Here is an 18,907-nt window from a genome sequence, read left to right on the forward strand (position 1 = left end):
CCCAAGTCATACAGACCCCCCCATTTCCAAGACCTCTCTGAATCTGACCATCTGTCTTTCTGGTCTTTGCTTTCCCCCACACTTCTCATCATGAGCTAAAATTTCATTAAAATCACTTATCACACACCAACCTTTATCACCCTGTGGCTTTAAAGAGCTTAATAGACTCCATGTTTCTTCCCTTAAACTAGAGTCAGGCTATCCATAAAAACTTGTTAACAGCCATTTATCTGCACAATCTGGTTCTTTAATCCATACATTTATATGCCATTCAGAATAGTTCACCACGTCAACATCTACCAAATGGTCCCACATCAACATCAAACCCCCCTTCAACCCTACTGATTCAACTACCATACAACCCTCGAACTTTAACCTCCTCCTTAAATTTTCAACTTTTGTTTTTCTCAATTTTGTTTCCATTAAGAACACTACACTGGGCTTCTTTTCCTCCACCAAATAGCAGAGATCTTGAACTGCCCAAGGGTTCCCAAGCCCTCAGCAGTTCCAACTCAAGGTTTTCATGAGGACGGGTGGGGTTGCATCACAGCCACCACCAATTCATTTGTACTACCTTCCTTTGGTTCAACTTCACCTCATTCCATCCATTTATATTTTTTATCTACTCTCTCAACATTCTCTTTATCAACCCCGGATCTCAACAATCTTTTTGAAGGTGATAAAGATTCAGTAGGACCCTCACTCTTCTTCCCTACCTCCCTTGCTCTTTTTTTCCAAACCCCCCTCCCCTTACCTCTTTTAATCAATTCAGACAAGTCACTGCTTACATCTATCCTAGTAAACTCCTCTAAATTTTGTTTTAAGATCCCCTTCTTTACCCCTATGCCCTTGCCCCCCTCAGTTACATCATGCTCAACTCTCTCTCTCTCTCAACCTGTTTTCCCCCTCATCCACTGCCTTTCCCTTTTTTTCACTGCCTTTCATGTTTAAAAGTTCACTCTCCTAAGTGACAGGGACACACTCCACTTCAATTCCCACTACCCCTCCCTTCTCTTTTTCTAAACCTTTCCCCCTTCCTACATCTTCACTCCCTTCCCCACTATGAACTCCTTCTATAGAGACATTCATAGTTCTCTCCGTATACATCCACCCATCCTTATACTTCGATCTACTCCCTGCTCTTAACCAAACCCCAAACTGAGCCTCTCCTTCCTTTTCCCCCTTACACCCTAATTCATCATGCATAATGCAACCGCATTTAAAGTAGAAATGAGGCAATTTCCCATACTTCAAAAGGAATCCAGTAACTTCTCCCCATCAAGTTTATGGTCCTGCCTCTTGCTAGTGGTTTCTATATATCTATCTTGATTAAGACCCTTAGAAAGAGCCCCTATCCACACCCATCATCTCCTATACCAACCTCAATAACTCTTCCAATTGTGCCACCCACCATTTCCCCCTTAGTTTTGTTCATGCATTTAAGAGGCAACTCAGACATCTATATCCAAAATATCTCAACATTAAACTGCCTCTTATGTGGAGGTGTACACCCGTCATAATCCAGGAGCACAAACAGGTGATAATCAAAAAGCCAAGGCCTCCCATCCATAATTCTCTGCTTATCTGTTATGCTGCCAAATTCTACCACGAAGATATTCGGCCCAACTACATAGAATTTGGCCCTTCTACTGATCCTCCAGATTTTTGCCATAACCGATTCAACCACCCTCTTATTTATTTTTCTCTCAATCCAGACCTTCCCTACCAAACACACCTCTTCCTTGAACTTTATTTCTTCCAAGCCTACATCATCTAGCTCGATGTTCAGAGCTTCCTCCTCTGTCAACCTCAAGTTCTTCCATCGATCCTCAAGCTCATTCATCTTACCTCCACTTCTTTAGCTTACTCACAGAAACAATCTCCCTCGTTCACTCCCAAAGAAAAATGAATCCTCACCATACTGACCACCAGAAGCCACCACTCTATGCCACTAGCCTACGGCAGGGAAGGAAAACAGTTATGCTTTCTCACACCCCACCACCTCTAATTCTGTTAGAATCTTGGTGGACCTCACTTCACATCCTTTTCCTAGAGAGAAAAAGAGAGAAGACTCGTAAAGGCCATGTTTGGTTTCATAGATTTTTGGCCTATTCTCTAGTAAAATAATAAAAGGTTTTCAATAGGTTTTGAAATATTTGAATATGAAGTCAAAAGAGGTTTTCTATTGTATCTTCAATGCGGTCCAATTGTTGACCAATAATATGGAGACTTTGGTTAATAAAATTATTTTATTGAATGATTTTCTTTGTCTCTGTATATATGGTAGCGTCTGAATTAGCATCAGGAACTTTATTAGAGACTCCTTGATGGTGTAATAAGTAGAAGCGGCCCAAAAGAAAGTAGAGACTCCTTTCAGTTTTAAATCAGGGTTGATAAGTTTAGCTGTCTTAATAGAATCCTCCAGAAATGTTTTGAGATGTTGATCTCATTTTTCTTGGGTTTTGAAAATAAAAGAAGATCTAGCTCCAGCGAAAGAATCTCTTCTTTCATTAATAACTAGAGGTTGATCAAAACTAATTTTAACAGTATCATCAAGATATTGCTAGATGTAATCAAAGTTAAGCAATACCTTAGCAGCGGAAACTTCATATTTTAAGGTCCTTTCATTGGGAAGAGCAATATCTTTCCAATAAATCATTTTGGAAACTTTGACATTTGCATTAGGAGTAGAACTTTGAATTAACACAGTCTTATTTCCTGAAGATTTTAAAATAGCTTTAGGATTTAAATTAGTTTTTAAAACTCTATAGTAAATACGATAAACTATGGCAAGAGGTTTGCTTCCTTCTTTCATATCATAACTAGAGGTCAAAATATTCAAAGTCAAAGCTTTTAAAATATTTGGATCATTTAAAGCAAGAGTTAAATCAGGAAAATAGTCAAAGTGGACAGGACCACTTAATAAAGAAGATTGAATCATTCCAAGTATACTGGATTCAAATTTTTTGAATTTAGCATCTCTTAAACAAAGAAGTACCGAAATATTGATGCATTTCCTCGTTAGAGGTTTAACAGCAACTTGAACATAACCAATGTGCAAAAATTTGTAACCTTTCACCAGGAAATCTTGAATTAATTTTCTTTTGAACAGACAATATTTTTCATATGTTTTTGAAATAGCATAAGTTTGTTCAATAGTTTTAACATTGAATTCTATCTTGAAAGTAGACTAAACCCAACTAGTTTTGTAAATAGATTTGGCATCAATTTTTGGAATACTCCAACAATTGAAATAAATGGAATCAGTTTCTTCAATAGAAAAGTTTTCCTCATTAATAATATCAGGCGGTATACAAAACCTGAACCTCATAGATGAATTAGATCTAAACATCATTTTCATTGTGGAAACAACCAAAATAAAACTTAGTACTTATTAACCCTACCCTTACTCATTTTTCTATTGCATTTTGTAACACATACCCTTGGTCCAACCTCATACCCACTCTTGCCCTACACACTATCCTAGCTCAAATGGGCCTTACAGATGGTTTAGGATGTCAATTACAAAAGGAGTGGTGCCAACAAGAAGAAGAACATGAACAGGAATTAAGAAACACAAAACAAAGTGATGGAAAGCTGCACAAGAACAAGATGAGCAGAAAAACTCAATCTATTAGCAACCAAAACCAGCAAGTGGCTTTGATACCAAAAGAAAGCGGAAGGAATGCATGATAAAGAAGAATGGAAGGAGGACCAGATAACTAGAGACGAAGTGCTGAAATGAAGCAATAAGATAAAAAGTGTGACGCCCCCAAATCCCCATGCACGAACATGGGGAAATCGAGACGTCTGGATGATGACATCACGGGTCATCACCCTATCGACGTGTGCCACGTGTGTGTATAAGCGATGAATGTGCACGAGAAATACGCAGCGAAAAGCAAGTCAATAACTAAGTACCAGAATTTTTCTTGTTTAATACAAAGCTGTTTAAAACATACGTAAATAAATATTACAAAACACAAACATAAATTTAAACCAAATACAAAACATAACATCAGCATCCAGGCGGAGCCGCATCCTCGGGCTCAGCCTCCTCCTCCTTATCCTTGATCTCTGCACCAAAATTTACGGTACCAAAAATGATGCCGCAGGTAAGTAAACTCCAAACACCACTAGATAAAAGCATATAAAACTCAAACAATATGCGTGAAAGAAAAACCAATGCACATGCGCCATAAAACCATAGTTTTTCCACGCATGCCAAAAACTCATTTGGCCCACAAAAACCCTTAAAACCAAGTCTCGCCATTATCCCAGATAATGGCCCAAACCACTATTTTCCCAGAAAATGGATCAAAAGTCTCGAAAACCAACATCGCCATTTTCCCAGAAAATGGCCCACATCTGAAAACCATAAAAACAAACCGGTTATGCATGCACCATGATCTTCCCTAGAGATCACCCGCACACCCTGGCTCTGTGTCACATCACAGGTAACGACTACGCATGTGACACCTAAACGAGCGATGCCCAGACTCACGCACTGCGCGTACCTGGCCAGGCCATCCTCTAGTCCCCGCCACTTTAGGGACCACGGAGTCGTCACGACAGCATTACCGTATCGTGCGATCCGGTCGTCACCCTGCGACAACTCAGGGGATGTCACTCAGTATTATCCACTCCCGAGTGACCAGAGGAGCTCCACCGAAATAATAACCCATCCCGGCTTGGGCTCGTGAGACACACGCACCCAAAAACCATTTACGCCAATAAAACAGGATTTTCGCGATTAAAACAAAATACGTATAAACACAATATGCAACTCACGCCTCATGGTCCAAATAATCAAGCAATCACACACAAGCAAAACCAAGCACTCTGTCCTCAATCCATCCAACCCCCGAACTCCTCGGACTCAGTCCGGAATCAGCCAACTAACAACAATTAATTATTGAAAGAGTAAAATATATTTAAATCTAAAATTAGGGTTTGGAAAATACTTACAGCGCTATATGGTATTTTTAGAAAACACGCGGCGTTGCAAACGATGGAAGGAAAGCAACGTAACAGTGAAATTTCACTGTGGCCGTGGGTTGTAAAATACTCACTTTTGAACGGGGACAAACCAAGGATCGGGATTGATATGGAAGGGTCTAAGGATGTTTATGAAGCTAATGGAAGTGAAGTTTGGCCGTGGGTGGCAGCGAAAACGGTGGTTGATGGCCGGATTTCCCAAAATAGAAAGCTAGCTCGTGGGAGCTGTTCCGGTGACTATTAGAGGCCGGGAATGGGTGGGTTAGGATGGCAAGGAGTCGGTGATGAAGTGGTGAAGAGGTGGTGGCCGGAGGTGGAGTGACGGCGGCGGATCGAAGCAAAATCCGTGAGGCTTGCTGGGCTTTTTCCGGCCAAACGGCGGCTCCGTTGGCGGTGAAAATTGGTGAGGTGGTTCACCGGAGGGAGGGGAAGATTTTGGTAGGGGTGTTGTGCCGCACGGTGGCCGGTGGCGGTGGGTCTGGGTTGATGAAGTTTCCGGCATGGGAGAGAAGAGAGAGAGAGACGAACGGGGGGGTTACGCGCGGGAAGGGGAGGGGAAAAAGGAAGGGAAAAAGAAAAAAGAAAAAAAGAAAAAAGAAAGAAAAGAGAAAGAGAAAAAGGAAAAAGGGAAAAGAAAAGATGTAGGAAATAAATGAGGTCCAATTCTCACTCCGGAAACCAAAACAGATCTGCCGAAAACGACATTAAAAACCGTAAAACGACTAATTAAATTAAACACCGCATCAAATAAATAAAAACCAATTAAAATACATTAATTTTAAAATAAATAAACTAATATATTAATTAAATTAAAAACAACCCTTCAGTGAAAATACACGCAAAAGCGGGTCATCACAAAAAGTAAATAGGACTAGATGACCGGAAGACCAGATAACTAGAATCAGACTGGATAAAAGTAAATAATGCAAGTACTGAAACAAATTCTTTGTTATTGAAAATCTTATCCACAAGAGTAATTACAATATAAAGTAATGGAATGCGAGAAGATGAGTGGAGAAGACTTCAGGAGAGAGTAGAGAAAGGCTCTTAGGAAGTCAAGTCTCCGCTCTATTTCATTTTGCCTTGAATTGAAGTGAGGTACCCCTTTTATAAAACAAGGGAGTGCCTTTACAATATATTAAAATAGTCAAACAGTGAATAGTGAATTTAAAATTGACTTTTTTACTATTCATTAAGCCAAAATATCTTTTGGTGATGGCAGATGATAGACTTTTTCAGTTGAAATTATGGGAGTCTGTTTCGTCTTCTTGTTCCAAAAGCAATATAATGGGAGTGTCTAAAAGTAAGGTCAGAAGATCAGTAGTCTTGTGAAATATTTGGCAATTTGCTTTAGCGAATCAATCATCCGAAAGCTTTGGTGTGCCTTCATAATCATGACCAAAGAAGTTGCTATATGGGTCATTATCAACAACTGGAATCTCAACAACTCGAGCCTTGGAGGATGCATCTGATTCAGATTCAAAATCTTCTTTAGCTTCATCTTCATCGGCTTCAAGGGACGCCTTTAATATTTTAATTAAATCATTCTTCTTTATCATGCTTTCCTTACGCTTTCTTTTAGTATAGTATAGTATACTATACTAAATTGTTAATTAAGTTGTTCTATGCACAAATGTTAAGTAATTAAAAAGAAAAAACTTGAATATAGAAGATTTGTGGTATTTAGTTATTAATATAATTTATCTTTTTATTAATTTATATTTTAATATAAAAAATCATGAATCACTAAATATATATTGTATGTTATATTCACAAATCTGATTATATTAAATTTATTCCATGCACAAGCTGTTCGAACATATTATACTCATGTTCGAAAGGTGATTGTTTGTTTGAATTTTTAAAATCACACCATTTTCTGTTCTAATTTACAAAGAATTCGTTCAAACTTATTATACGCATGTTCAAACATACTTGAGTCCTTGATAGAAATATGAATCGACCATTTGAACGGACATATATTGTTTGAACATAAATACAAATCTTCTTTACACTATGACCCAGAAGCATTGAACCTTTTATTACTTCAATCTCCTCGTTTGAAACCATCGTTCGCCACCAATTTCTATCGGAGACTAACCTAAGACTTCCATTTAACAGGTAACAATCCATATCCCTTTATTCTACATGGTAGATAGGCTCGAAAATGCTAGTTGTGTGTTAAAAATGGGGTTTGAGATTTCGTATGCCATCTGACCCATTTGTTGACTCTACCATGGATGTTCATGGTTGAGGTTTGCTCGTTCAAATGGCTTTTATGTTTTTCAAATGCTTTTTGCTAAACAACACATCAGATAGTTCAAACGTGACACACTCCATTCGAATTGTCTGAGATTTGTACGTTCGAATGGCTTCAAAGCTATTCAAATGTCCAAACAACCATTCTTAGCGTTCAAACATGTGACAACCCATTCGAATGCTTTGAAGTCTATGTGTTGGAACGAATATCAATCTCTTAGAATGGTTTCTAGAAAATGGAAATTCTTTCAATTCAAACTTGACACAGCTAGTTTGAACGCACTGACGTTTATTAGTTTGAATAGTTTAAACTCTGTTTGGACTGGCAAATAGTTATTAGATCAATTCGAACATATGACCATTCGTCCGAACTGTATGAGGTTTGTTCGTTAGAATGGATTTTAATATGTTCAAATGGTCTTTGCCAAATAGCAATTCTTTCAATTTGAATGTAAAACACCCGTTTGAATAGCAAGAATTAAACAAATCATTAGATGACTAGTCGAACATAACTGTAACCTATTCGAACGTTGAGTTAATGTTTGAAACCATATTAGGCACCGTACAAACAGTTTTACTTAGTTCGAATAGATAAAATAATAGTTTGAACGGTATCTCCTATCTATAGGATGATTCTCCTCAAACTATATATCTACCTGTTCAAATGGACTCATCCCGTTAGAATGTTATCCCTTTATGTTTGAATAGGTTAAATTTATGTTTGAACGGTATTTGTTTCTATTCAAACGCAACTCAATATAACATAATTACATTGTTCAATTGTTGGATCTATTTGTAAATGATTATTGTTTTTTTTTTCTAAACAGTGAATTCATGGAATATGTTGGAAGAAAGTGTGGAAGGGAGGGGCAACCTAGCAACGAGGGTAGTAATACTAGAAGGCCCAATTTGGTTGAACAAAGATCATATTCTTTCGCAATTTTGTTTGGGAGTGAAGGAGTCTGTCATCCATCATCCATGATAGAGGAGGGGTCCAATCTGTGTGCATAAGGGGGTGGCCTATCTAGTTATGGTCGATGAGTTCTATTAGGTTATATCAAAGATGGGGCCTAATGACAACTTTTTTTTTATTATTCAAAGAGTCAGTGTTACGTTCTCAGCAATAGTATTGCTAAGTTTCTCAGCATCTCCCATGAGGTAGGTGCATACCCTTCATTGCCATCGCCTATAGGGATAGACGGTGGTGATGATATCGAGGATGAGACTCCAGGAGATATGGTCCAGCAGACGATGAGGTTCATCAGTTGATGTTGGACGATTCGGCTCCTCCATATAACGGCAGCAAGGTCATCAAAAGGGAGATTGTCAAGCCTTCTTTTGCATGTTAAATTTGATTGTCTCACATGATATCAATCAAGGCTTTACTAATATTACGGATATATAGCACGGGGAAAGCCAATTAATATGCCTCTATACTTCCTCATCCGCGTCATATCTGAGTCACAGTATTTGACTGGAGGTAGTCTATCGTATACATTGATTAGGATGCATCAATGAACTACATACTCTTTCTTGTAGTGTGTGATGCATTCTTTCTTCAGTCTTTACATATGATCAGGATGCATCGATGAGCTACACAAACATGCTTCCGATATGACAGCTCACTAAAAAAATTATCAATAATCGATGATTCTTGTATTGTAATCATCCATCAGGCATAATGGAACATCCTGATCTTGCTCATTCTTCTTTTTGAGTTCTCATTTTTGTTGTAAATTCTTTATCAATTTACCACAAAAATTTGAAAGTTCAGTCATTTTTGTTTTTTGGATCGGCAAGATAAGCATACTTTTATTCAATAATATCTCTTATTGAATATTCAAAGGTCATATTTGATGTTTTTAAATATAGTAGTAAACAAGAATTAAAAAGGAATGCAAATGTGTGTAAATTAATTAAAAATGAACCATTGTGATTTTTCTTATAAGTCAACATGACCAAATTCTTATAGACCAAGATTCAGTATTATTTATTTTTGTGAGCAAAGATACAATACCAAATGCAATATTAACTGGAACCAAATGGAACAGATTTTTTTCTTAGAGAATAACATGCAGTTCATGTGCTTCAGCATTCAATATATATAAAAAGGTTAATAATAATAATAATAATTTAGAGATGACAAGAACTTTTTAAAACTGAAGCATTTGTGACACCATGCAAGAAGCTAACTACAAGCTGTGCCATCTTTTGTGATGTGTCAATAATCACACTGTCAAGTTTGGTTTGCGTGTCTCTAAGTTGGTCTTTGAAAGTTTTCTTGCCAATATCAGACTTGCGGCCATCGGCTCGATGGGAGACGTTTGAGTGTGCAAAGAGACATTGTTGGCAATTTGTTTGGCATGCATGCCGGTTTCGCTCCATTATATGAGTGTTGCTACTACTACGTACGTATGACGATTGTTAAGATCGGATCGAGCACATGCATGTTCGGACAACTGCTGTTACAAGAAGTTCCCATTTTTGCCTTGACGGGCGCCCTTTGAACATGCATTATTTTCTCCTGCAAAAGCTTAATTTCTTAACTTCCTAATTTCGATATATATTGGTAATAAGGTTAGTTGCTCTAGTCTTTATCATATAATGATTTTCTCACTAGATCTTTTATGGTGATCTTCTGTCTTCTAAAACTTGTGGTAGGAGCTACTTGTACGATGGGCTTTTGACCATGCAGTAGTGGCAACTGGTGAACCTTGATCCAGCTAAAAATACATGAGCAGTGAATGCTTTCATTTGGTGTCCCGTTCAATGGACCTTTGCTCTGTATATACAGTGGCCAATGAACCAAGACCCATCATCATGAACACCTAAACCCTGGAATGAGTGCCTTCTTGAAAGAGAAATGGGAATTATGATCTTGGCTATGCACCAAAAATGGAACCTTTAATGATAAAGTCAATTAATTTAATTGGAAAAAGAGAAGAAATTAAGTTTTCTCTTTCCATCTCTCTCTCCGTCCTCGATCCCTCTCCATCTGATCCATCTCTCTCTAGAATAGTTGTGTAAAAGGTATTTTTTGACAAATATACGTACTTCACTATCCTTACTCTTTGTATGTAGGAGGTCCTCCATCTGGTTGATATTATCACTAAGATCATAAGAGATTGTTATGCTAAGCTAGGAGAGGGGGGATGCGTTCTAATTACTTTTCTCATAATATGATCTTAGACTTTACTATTTTTCAAAACGACTATATGATACTTATACATTTCATAATTATATATAATATTACTCTTATTAATATGTCTGCTTTTAGTTGCTGAGGTTGGGATGAGACCCACAAGTATGGGCTCCATTAGCTAGCCATATAAAGAAATGATATATAAGACATGAGGACGTAAAAATATATGGAGATGATCGACTGGATAAGTTAATTACATTATTTTCATTATATATTGATTATATATTGCTAATTGACAGTTGTCCTGATAGGATACATAGAACAAAAACAGATCTAGATGACATCATGTTCAGAAAATTCTATACGAATAATTGTAGAAGTTTGAGGAGCATAGTTAGTAAGTTAGAGGTAGGAATTAAAAACTATATGGATTTACCGTTTATTAATAGATGATGTCTTGTGTCATCCATTATAAAATCAAGTCGAATCGAGATTGAGAACTTTGGCCCATTTAAGTAAGAGAAATATTCTATCCATTTGAGTTTGAGAACTATATGATGTCTTGTGTCACCCCATTCTATAAATTGATGTAACTTAATATAGTTCATCAGATTGCACGAAATTAACAGATTATAAAGTTATTTTTATTATAAAATAAATCTAACAAATCACATAAAATTACGTCAATTTATAAGATTATATTTGTGACTCTAGCACTCCTCAAACAAAAATTGCCACCCTTAAGAGAAACATTACATGATAAGAAACTATATTTTACGAAAGTATTAAAAGATGGTTTAAATTACATGAAATAATGTTACCTTCCACTCTACTAGCAGATGAAATTATTTTTGTGGTACCTGCACCTACCTTGCCAAACATTTTTAATGAATTGAGTGAAATTAATAAAGAATCAAAGGTTTTGGTTTGCTAACAAATTAAGCCCTAAGCAAGCCGACCTACTACTTATTACTTAATCAGCATCATAGCCCGAATTTTCAATTCACACCTAACTCCAATAATGGGTCAGTAGTTGTGAGATTGATAACAGCACTCTTTTTTGCAGTAGAAATTTTGAAGCATTAATTCAATTAGTTAATTATGTGGTTTATGAGTAGGTGCATCATCAAAATATTACACACAACTCTTTAAAAAAAACAATCGAATCCCATCTAATTTGTGGGGAAAAAAAATCTAAAAGAATCATTTTCCCGCGTGGATATAGAAACAGTTTATTTCATCCCATATCATCTCATCATTATAACTTTTTTAAATTTACATATAAAATATAATAAACAATTCAATTTTTTTTAAATCTCAAAACAATAATAATATTTAAAAATAGTATTCGAATAATATTTTATTCAACTTTCATTTAAAACCATTTCATCTTATCTCGCCATCCAAACTACACCTTAACAATAGAAAAAATTTATAACGATCAAAGTTTTAAAAACCATTCGTTCCGGTTGGAATGGCCGGAATTTTTCGTGCCGAAACAGTGACCGGAATGGGGTAGGTATCTATTCCGTTTTGGGTCAAATTCCGATCGTTTCGGTCAAATTCCGGCCTTTCTGGTCAATTCCGGCCAGATTCCGGTATTCCGACCAGAATAGTAATTCCGGTCCGAAATTAAAATTCAAATTAAAAAAATGGCTCTCTTGTAAATAAGTTGAAAAATAATGGATAAAATTGTACTTTTAGAATTCAAATACCCCTTTCCATGTACTAAAAGTATTATTACTTTTAATAATCTGTCTATTCTTTAATTTTTTTCCTTTATTTTTGTGTCTCAACTCAAGTATGTGATTTTTTTCAATATATATATACACATATATATACATATACATGATACACACTTACACATATAAGTATTTATTTTATTAATTGTTAGTTTATATATACATATAAATATTCATATAAATTTTGATAACGATCCCTAATTATAGAATAATAAATAAATAAATAAATAAATAAATAATAGGAGTTCAAAAAATAATAAAAGAAAGTTGTTGTATTTAATCATAAACCCAAGAATGTCAACATCAGATCAGTTTTTAGCAGAAAAGGTGTATTTCTAAAATATATATATATATAAATTCTTTAACCATCATTTGTATAATAATATATTAACAATGGGCAACATTGATAATGACCCCTAATATAGAAGAAAAACCTCATTGCTCAAAATAATATAATTCCTTATAACTTCTCAGCTGTTTGATATTGGAGAGTACAAAATTCAAAACAAGGTTTGTTTTATGTATTTAGTTAGAGATCAAGGAGTACCAAAATTTGAGATTTTTAGTGGAGAATCATATATATAATAAAATAAAAGTTTTATATATTATACTATTATCTTATTTTTATTTTACTATGTAAGATGTAACATATTTATCACTATTTTATTAGATATTTTTTATCATCTTATTACAATAGATGTGTCACATATTACATAATAAGATGATGAAATGTGAATGTAGTGTATAATATTACTCATAATAAAATAATATCCAATCTTGTAATCATTATCTTTTAACCACTCTATAATGTGACATTAAATTATGGAAAATATCATAAATGGTGAGAATTTCTTTATATTAGAAACTCACTTTAAAAGTTGTAAGAAAACTACAATAAGAAATGTTATTAATTATCAATTATTTCTCATTAATTATCAATTCTATTATCTTTAGTCATGTCAATTAATGTGTTGTAATTAATTCATCAAGAATAATCAATTGCAATTCTATTTATAAACCATAGTGATTATGATATTTGACATTTGGTTATAGTAGCATCAACTATACTTTAAAGCCTCGTTTAGTTATATAAATGATATGAGATAAGATAAAATAAGATAAAAATTAAAAATTAAATAAAATATTATTTTTATTTTAAAATTTGAAAAAATTTGAATTATTTATTATATTTTATGTGAAAGTTTTAAAAAGTTGTAATAATTATATAAGTCTCATCTCATATTAGTACCCAAATCAGGCCTAAATGAGAATTATATATACAAGTTATTATGTTAGTTAGTGTGTTACTATATTCATAGGTGCTCTATAGTCATGCTATAGGAGTTATAATTAATTGATGAAAGTTAGGTAAGTAACATTTTAATACATATTTCATATATGTTGAGTTATATAATATGCAAAGTTATTTGAAATAACTTAGCATATTATATAACTTGCAAAAAGTAAAGTTTATAGTGTGTATATATATATATATATATAAACTATAAAAGTATATAATATGAGTTTTAAAATGAACTGAATCAAGCTTATAATACAAATTTTGTTTATAAACCAAAATCGAAGTTAAGTTAAATTTAAGTTTGGTTTACATCCAATTAAAATTTTCTTAGATACATCATGTCAAAAAATGAATGGATAAAATCACTTTTAAGTGAGGAAAAAAAAAAAGACTTGTACGTCGATTTTATCCATTTATTTTTCTACAATATCGATCTAGATAAACTTTATAGTTTATACGAATGCGTTTTGTTTAATATTCAGATATTAATTTTATAAACAAACTATTTATTAAATAATTGAGTTTTGTTACTCATCATTCTCACACATTACGCATCACACTTATTTTTATTTTATTTTTCTTAAATTTGTTGAATTCTTCTATTCATCATTTATACAATATATTTTGATAAGAGAAAAAAATATTAAGTAGGGTATGTGTAGTATAAAGATGATGAGTAAAATTTTTTAAAATAATTGGGAGTCGGACATAACATTTATGAATCAAGTTGGAATCATTCAGCTGCGATTTTAATACTGAGTTGAGATAAGTTAAGTTGAAATGAAAATTAAAAATTAAATAAAATATTATTAAAATATTTATTTTTAATATTATTATTATTTTAAAATTTGAAAAAATTAAATTATTTATTATATTTTATGTAAAAATTTAATAAAATTATAATAATTAAATTAAATTAATATTTGAGATGAGATGAGATGAGATGAGAAGAAAGATCGATATTTATAAATAACTCAACTCACAAGTCTCACGTACGGGGGTAAGTATTTTGGTTTTCGTTTCCCGCATCAGCGGCAAGGTATAATAATGGTGAATCTTTTAGCTTTGCAGTCAAGTTTTGCTGAGTTACGAGGAGTTGGAGTTGGAGTTGGGAGCAGTAAAATCTGTTTTTTAGTACGCGGTAAAGGAAAGGAGATCAGGGAGAGGTCTCTGGGAGACTCGCAGCAAGCGATTCCTTCACCAAGAAACCGGAGGTGTTTCTTAATGAAGTGGGGTCACTCCAAGCGGAACCAGCTGGTCTTCCTCATATTCTCTCTTCATTGTAATCTTCTTGGCAAGATCTGATTTTTTTCTCCCTTACGACGAGGAATTCGCAGAGAGAGGGAGGTGTGCGAGTGAAAGATCCTTTCTGGTTGTTTGTTTTGTAGAGGGAGAGAGAAAGAGATGAAGGGCTACCTGTTCAAGTGAAGAGCTTCGATCTGCCACTTTGTCTACAGGTACTTCTTCTTTCTCTTTTCTTGGACTCCCGAAGTAAAAAGAAATAACATTTACTTCATTTGGGGATGCTATGCGTTTTTCAATTCTTTTCTTGATGATTGTTTGTAGATTCAATGTAGTTGTTGATGGGTTGCCAGTTTTATTGGGACAAAATTGAAACATAAACTTTGGTCTTAGCAGCATTGTAACTAGAAGCTGGCCATTTACAGATTTGCCATATAGACAGACATATTAAATTTGGGAAATTTTATTTTTCTTTTCTGAGAAAATGTAGGGGGAAATTAAGGCAAAGGGTGAGTTGCTATCTTAGATTTACGGTTATTCTCACTGATAAAATAACCATTGAGCTCAACCCAATGTAGGACATAGAAATTATGAAATTATTTAGTTTTTTTTTTAATATAATAATATAATAAAGGCTTCTCAATCTTAACCATTGGAAATTTCTCTCCCTGCCACTCCCATTCCACCCCGGGCGGCCTCTTTTTTCCTCCGAGATTTCTGTCAGAAGCTTCAGTCCTAGAGCTGCTCCTTTTAAGAGGTGCTCTTTGTCCGGATTTTCATTTTTCTCTTCTATCTTATGTGATCGAAGATTAAATTCATTATGTTTTGGAAATTTATTGAAGTGACTGTCAAAATGGTTATTCAATTAGCGTTTTAAATTTGAAACTTCTAAATTTCTAATCGTCTTCAAGAAGGATCACATTGAGGAATGATAAGGAGATGGCAAGGAAGGGAAATTGGTTTTCTAGTGTAAAGAAAGCTCTTAGCCCAGAGTCCAAGGAGAAGACTGACCAGGTTTGGAGAAATCCATTATATCTTTTGAGTACCTGGATTTTTTTAATGATTAAATGGGTTTCTGACAGTTTTAGTGACTGTTTTCCAGAAATCTAGTAAAGCGAAAAAGAAATGGTTCGGGAAGCAAAAGCAATTGGATTCAAATTCTGCCTCTTCAGGGATTGCCACAGTGCCACCTCTTGCTCAGCCCGAAGAGGTGAAATTAACAAATGGAGATAATGAGCAGGGGCAGCATGCTTACTCTGTTGCAGTCGCCACTGCTGAGGCTGCTGTTGCTGCTGCTCAAGCAGCTGCTGAAGTAGTTCGACTCGCTACAGTTACTCAGTTTGGAGGAAAACTGAGGGAGGAAGTGGCAGTAATCAGGATTCAAACAGCATTTCGAGGATACATGGTGCATGCTACGTTCTTTTTATTTATTTTCATTTTTATTCTTCGCTCTGTTATTGATGCAACTTTTTTTATTAGAAGCCAAGTTGATCGGCTTCTTTTAGAAGCTATATTTAATTTACAGATCGCTCAAGTTTAAAGTTATCAATGGCTGCTACGAGGTGTTACAGGAAATTTTGGGCTGAGTAATGTGGCTTTCTTAAGGATTTTGCATTTTATTGTATTCAGGCAAGAAGGGCATTGCGGGCTTTAAGGGGGCTGGTCAGGCTGAAATCAATGGTGGAAGGGCCTGTTGTGAAACGCCAAGCTGCAAAAACCCTCAGATGCATGCAGACTTTAGCTCGTGTGCAATCTCAGATCCGTTCCAGGAGGATCAGGATGTCAGAGGAGAATCAGGCTCTCCAGAAACAACTCCTACATAAACGAGCAAACGAGCTTGAGAGCTTACAGGTCTCTGTTGTTTCTTTTTTATTCTGTAGCATTTAATAAAACCATGCTAATCACATAGCAATGTTTCACAGTCTAATTTTTTGCCACCGGATGATGGGATATTATTTTTATTGAAAAGGCTTAGGGGCACTGTTGATGACTAGAATCTGGCAGCCAGGTTTAATTATTTTGCTCTCATGCCTAGTAATATGTTTAATGAGTTAAACTGTGAGAGTCAGCTCAAATTTTTCCAGAAAAGTGTGTGGAATTATAGTTTTTAGTGCTAAGCTTCATTCCTACTTTCCTCGCTGCATCTTACTTGTTTTGATGTTATGACAGATTGGGGAGGAATGGGATGACAGCCTTCAGTCAAAGGAACGAATTGAAGCAAATCTTCTTAGCAAGTATGAAGCTGCTATGAGGAGAGAGAGAGCACTAGCATATGCTTTCTCTCATCAGGTGATCTATTTCTCTTGCCAATATATCCTATAATTTTTATGAGCCCACATTGATTCTTCATGTCTGACCATTTTTGGTTCTCATAATTTGAGGATAATCCTTTTCCCACATAATATAATTTCATAACTCTTTTTATGTATTTTACGTCTCAAACTCTCATAAGAAGTAAGAGATATGTTTCAGTTTATTCAATATTTTGTTATTTTTATTACCTTTCAACCTGCAAACTTCAAATCTTAATTTCATTTTTGTTGACATTTCAACCTGAATGCGTGGCTTGGAATATACACGTTACATGTATTGTCTTTTCATTTGATATCTAGATAATTATTAACTGTTTTCACCATAGATAGATTCGGCCCACCTTTGGAAAATTTTCTGGTCCCGTCACTGCTTTTGCATTTCATTTGTCTTACCAGTGAGGTAGTGAATCACATTTGCATTAAGTACTCTGAAATCTGAATGTTGAATGCACCAACCTCCGAGTCTAACCTTGGAATGAACCACTAAACAGAAAGTTTGGAAGAATGGTTCAAGATCTGTAAACCCAATGTTTATGGATCCAACCAATCCCACCTGGGGTTGGAGCTGGTTGGAAAGATGGATGGCCGCCCGCCCATGGGAGAGTCGTAGCACCAAAGAGAAAGAACTATACTATGACCACTCATCAGTTAAGAGTGCTAGCCACAGCATTGTTGGTGGAGAGATCTGCAAATCTTTTGCCTGCTACCAGCTCAATTATGATAATCATTCCCCAACTGCCAGTCAAAAGACAGGCCACCATAGCTTCCAGTCCCCTTCAACCCCAAGGCCAGCTTCCTCGAAAGTAGCTAAAAAAGTGAAACCAGCAAGTCCAGGTGGAGGTGGAGGATATGCTCCAGATGATGATTCTAAAAGCATGGTTAGTTTGCAGTCTGGCCAGTTCCGAAGGCATAGTATTGCTGGGTCATCAGTGAGGGACGATGAGAGTCTGGCAAGCTCTCTAGCAGTTCCGAGTTATATGGTACCCACCAAGTCCGCAAGAGCAAAAACCAGATTGCAAAGTCCCTTGGTGGCAGAGAAGAACGGGACACCAGAAAAGGGGTCTTTCGGGCCTGCAAAGAAACGGCTTTCATTTCCACCCTCACCGGCCAGGCCAAGGCGGCATTCTGGTCCACCAAAGATTGATGTCAGTCTCAATGTGGAAAACAACATGAGCAATGAAGTGGGCAGTTAATAACATCTAGTCAAAATTGAGAGAAAGAAATTAAATGAATTTGGATTTGGAGAGCTTCTGGAGGCAAGGAGAGAAATAAAGGTCATTTGATTCTTGGATTCAGTATTTTTTTTTTAAAAAAGCCTTGAATATATCGTTACTTAGTATTTGCTCCTTTGGTGGACTGGCTATAGACTGGCCTTTGCCTGTCGTCGGAGTTGGCGGGATTATATTCTTCTCCTGAAATAGTAATGCGTTTTACTCAATTCCTACTTATTTCTTCAGGTGTTCTCTCCATTTGCGTTGTCTACATCCTGAACATGTTTGAACCTATTCTGTCTTTGATTATTTCCTCCACGAACAGTTTCTATTCTGTTAAATTTATTGATTCTACAGACTACAGAGTGATGTATAATGGATATTTGTGAAATCGAGATGACAACCTTATTGTGAATATTTTCTAATATTTTTCCAAAATAGATGCCGAGAAATGATTTGTACAAGTGTCAAATAGATAAGTCTTATGCAAATTTTTGTAAAAAAATAGATTATTCCTTGTAGAATTTTTCATAAAAATAACTTATTATTTTTAAATGGGATCCACTTTTCAACAAAAGGCCAATGCAGAGCTTGTCTATTTGGAATATTTTTCTTAGCATTATTTTATGGAAAAACCTTAAAGCCTGTCGGGTGTTAGTTTGTAGAAATTACGGTTGGGTATGCATCAAGGTAAAGCCCCT

General features: G+C 35.4%; 1 protein-coding gene across 5 annotated transcripts; it reads left to right on the forward strand.

Annotated features, from left to right (window-relative positions):
• The first annotated feature begins 14,456 nt into the window (after positions 1 to 14,456).
• LOC122279817 (protein IQ-DOMAIN 2-like) lies at positions 14,457 to 18,621 on the forward strand. Of its 5 annotated transcripts, none has more exons than XM_043090664.1 (7): positions 14,457 to 14,898; positions 15,408 to 15,440; positions 15,595 to 15,697; positions 15,786 to 16,088; positions 16,313 to 16,534; positions 16,853 to 16,972; positions 17,487 to 18,621. In XM_043090664.1, the coding sequence occupies exons 3-7, from the start codon at positions 15,623 to 15,625 to the stop codon at positions 18,186 to 18,188; spliced, it is 1,422 nt and encodes a 473-aa protein (XP_042946598.1). In that variant the 5' UTR covers positions 14,457 to 14,898; positions 15,408 to 15,440; positions 15,595 to 15,622; the 3' UTR covers positions 18,189 to 18,621. The 5 variants fall into 5 exon arrangements, with proteins under 5 accessions (XP_042946598.1, XP_042946599.1, XP_042946597.1 ...); XM_043090665.1 differs by lacking the exon at positions 15,408 to 15,440 and having other exon boundaries at positions 14,457 to 14,723; positions 14,830 to 14,898; positions 15,598 to 15,697; XM_043090662.1 differs by lacking the exon at positions 15,408 to 15,440 and having other exon boundaries at positions 14,458 to 14,723; positions 14,830 to 14,898.
• The last annotated feature ends 286 nt before the right edge of the window (positions 18,622 to 18,907 follow it).

This window comes from Carya illinoinensis, chromosome 10 (genome assembly GCF_018687715.1).
Source record: "Carya illinoinensis cultivar Pawnee chromosome 10, C.illinoinensisPawnee_v1, whole genome shotgun sequence".
In the NCBI taxonomy this organism is placed as follows: domain Eukaryota; kingdom Viridiplantae; phylum Streptophyta; class Magnoliopsida; order Fagales; family Juglandaceae; genus Carya; species Carya illinoinensis.

Bases quoted from the DNA above. Each gene is read 5' to 3' on its own strand.
- LOC122279817 (XM_043090664.1), top strand. From the start codon at position 15,623: ATGGCAAGGAAGGGAAATTGGTTTTCTAGTGTAAAGAAAGCTCTTAGC. The intron at 15,698-15,785 runs GTTTGGAGAAAT...ACTGTTTTCCAG, and splicing joins CCAAGGAGAAGACTGACCAG to AAATCTAGTAAAGCGAAAAA. The intron at 16,535-16,852 runs GTCTCTGTTGTT...ATGTTATGACAG, and splicing joins ACGAGCTTGAGAGCTTACAG to ATTGGGGAGGAATGGGATGA.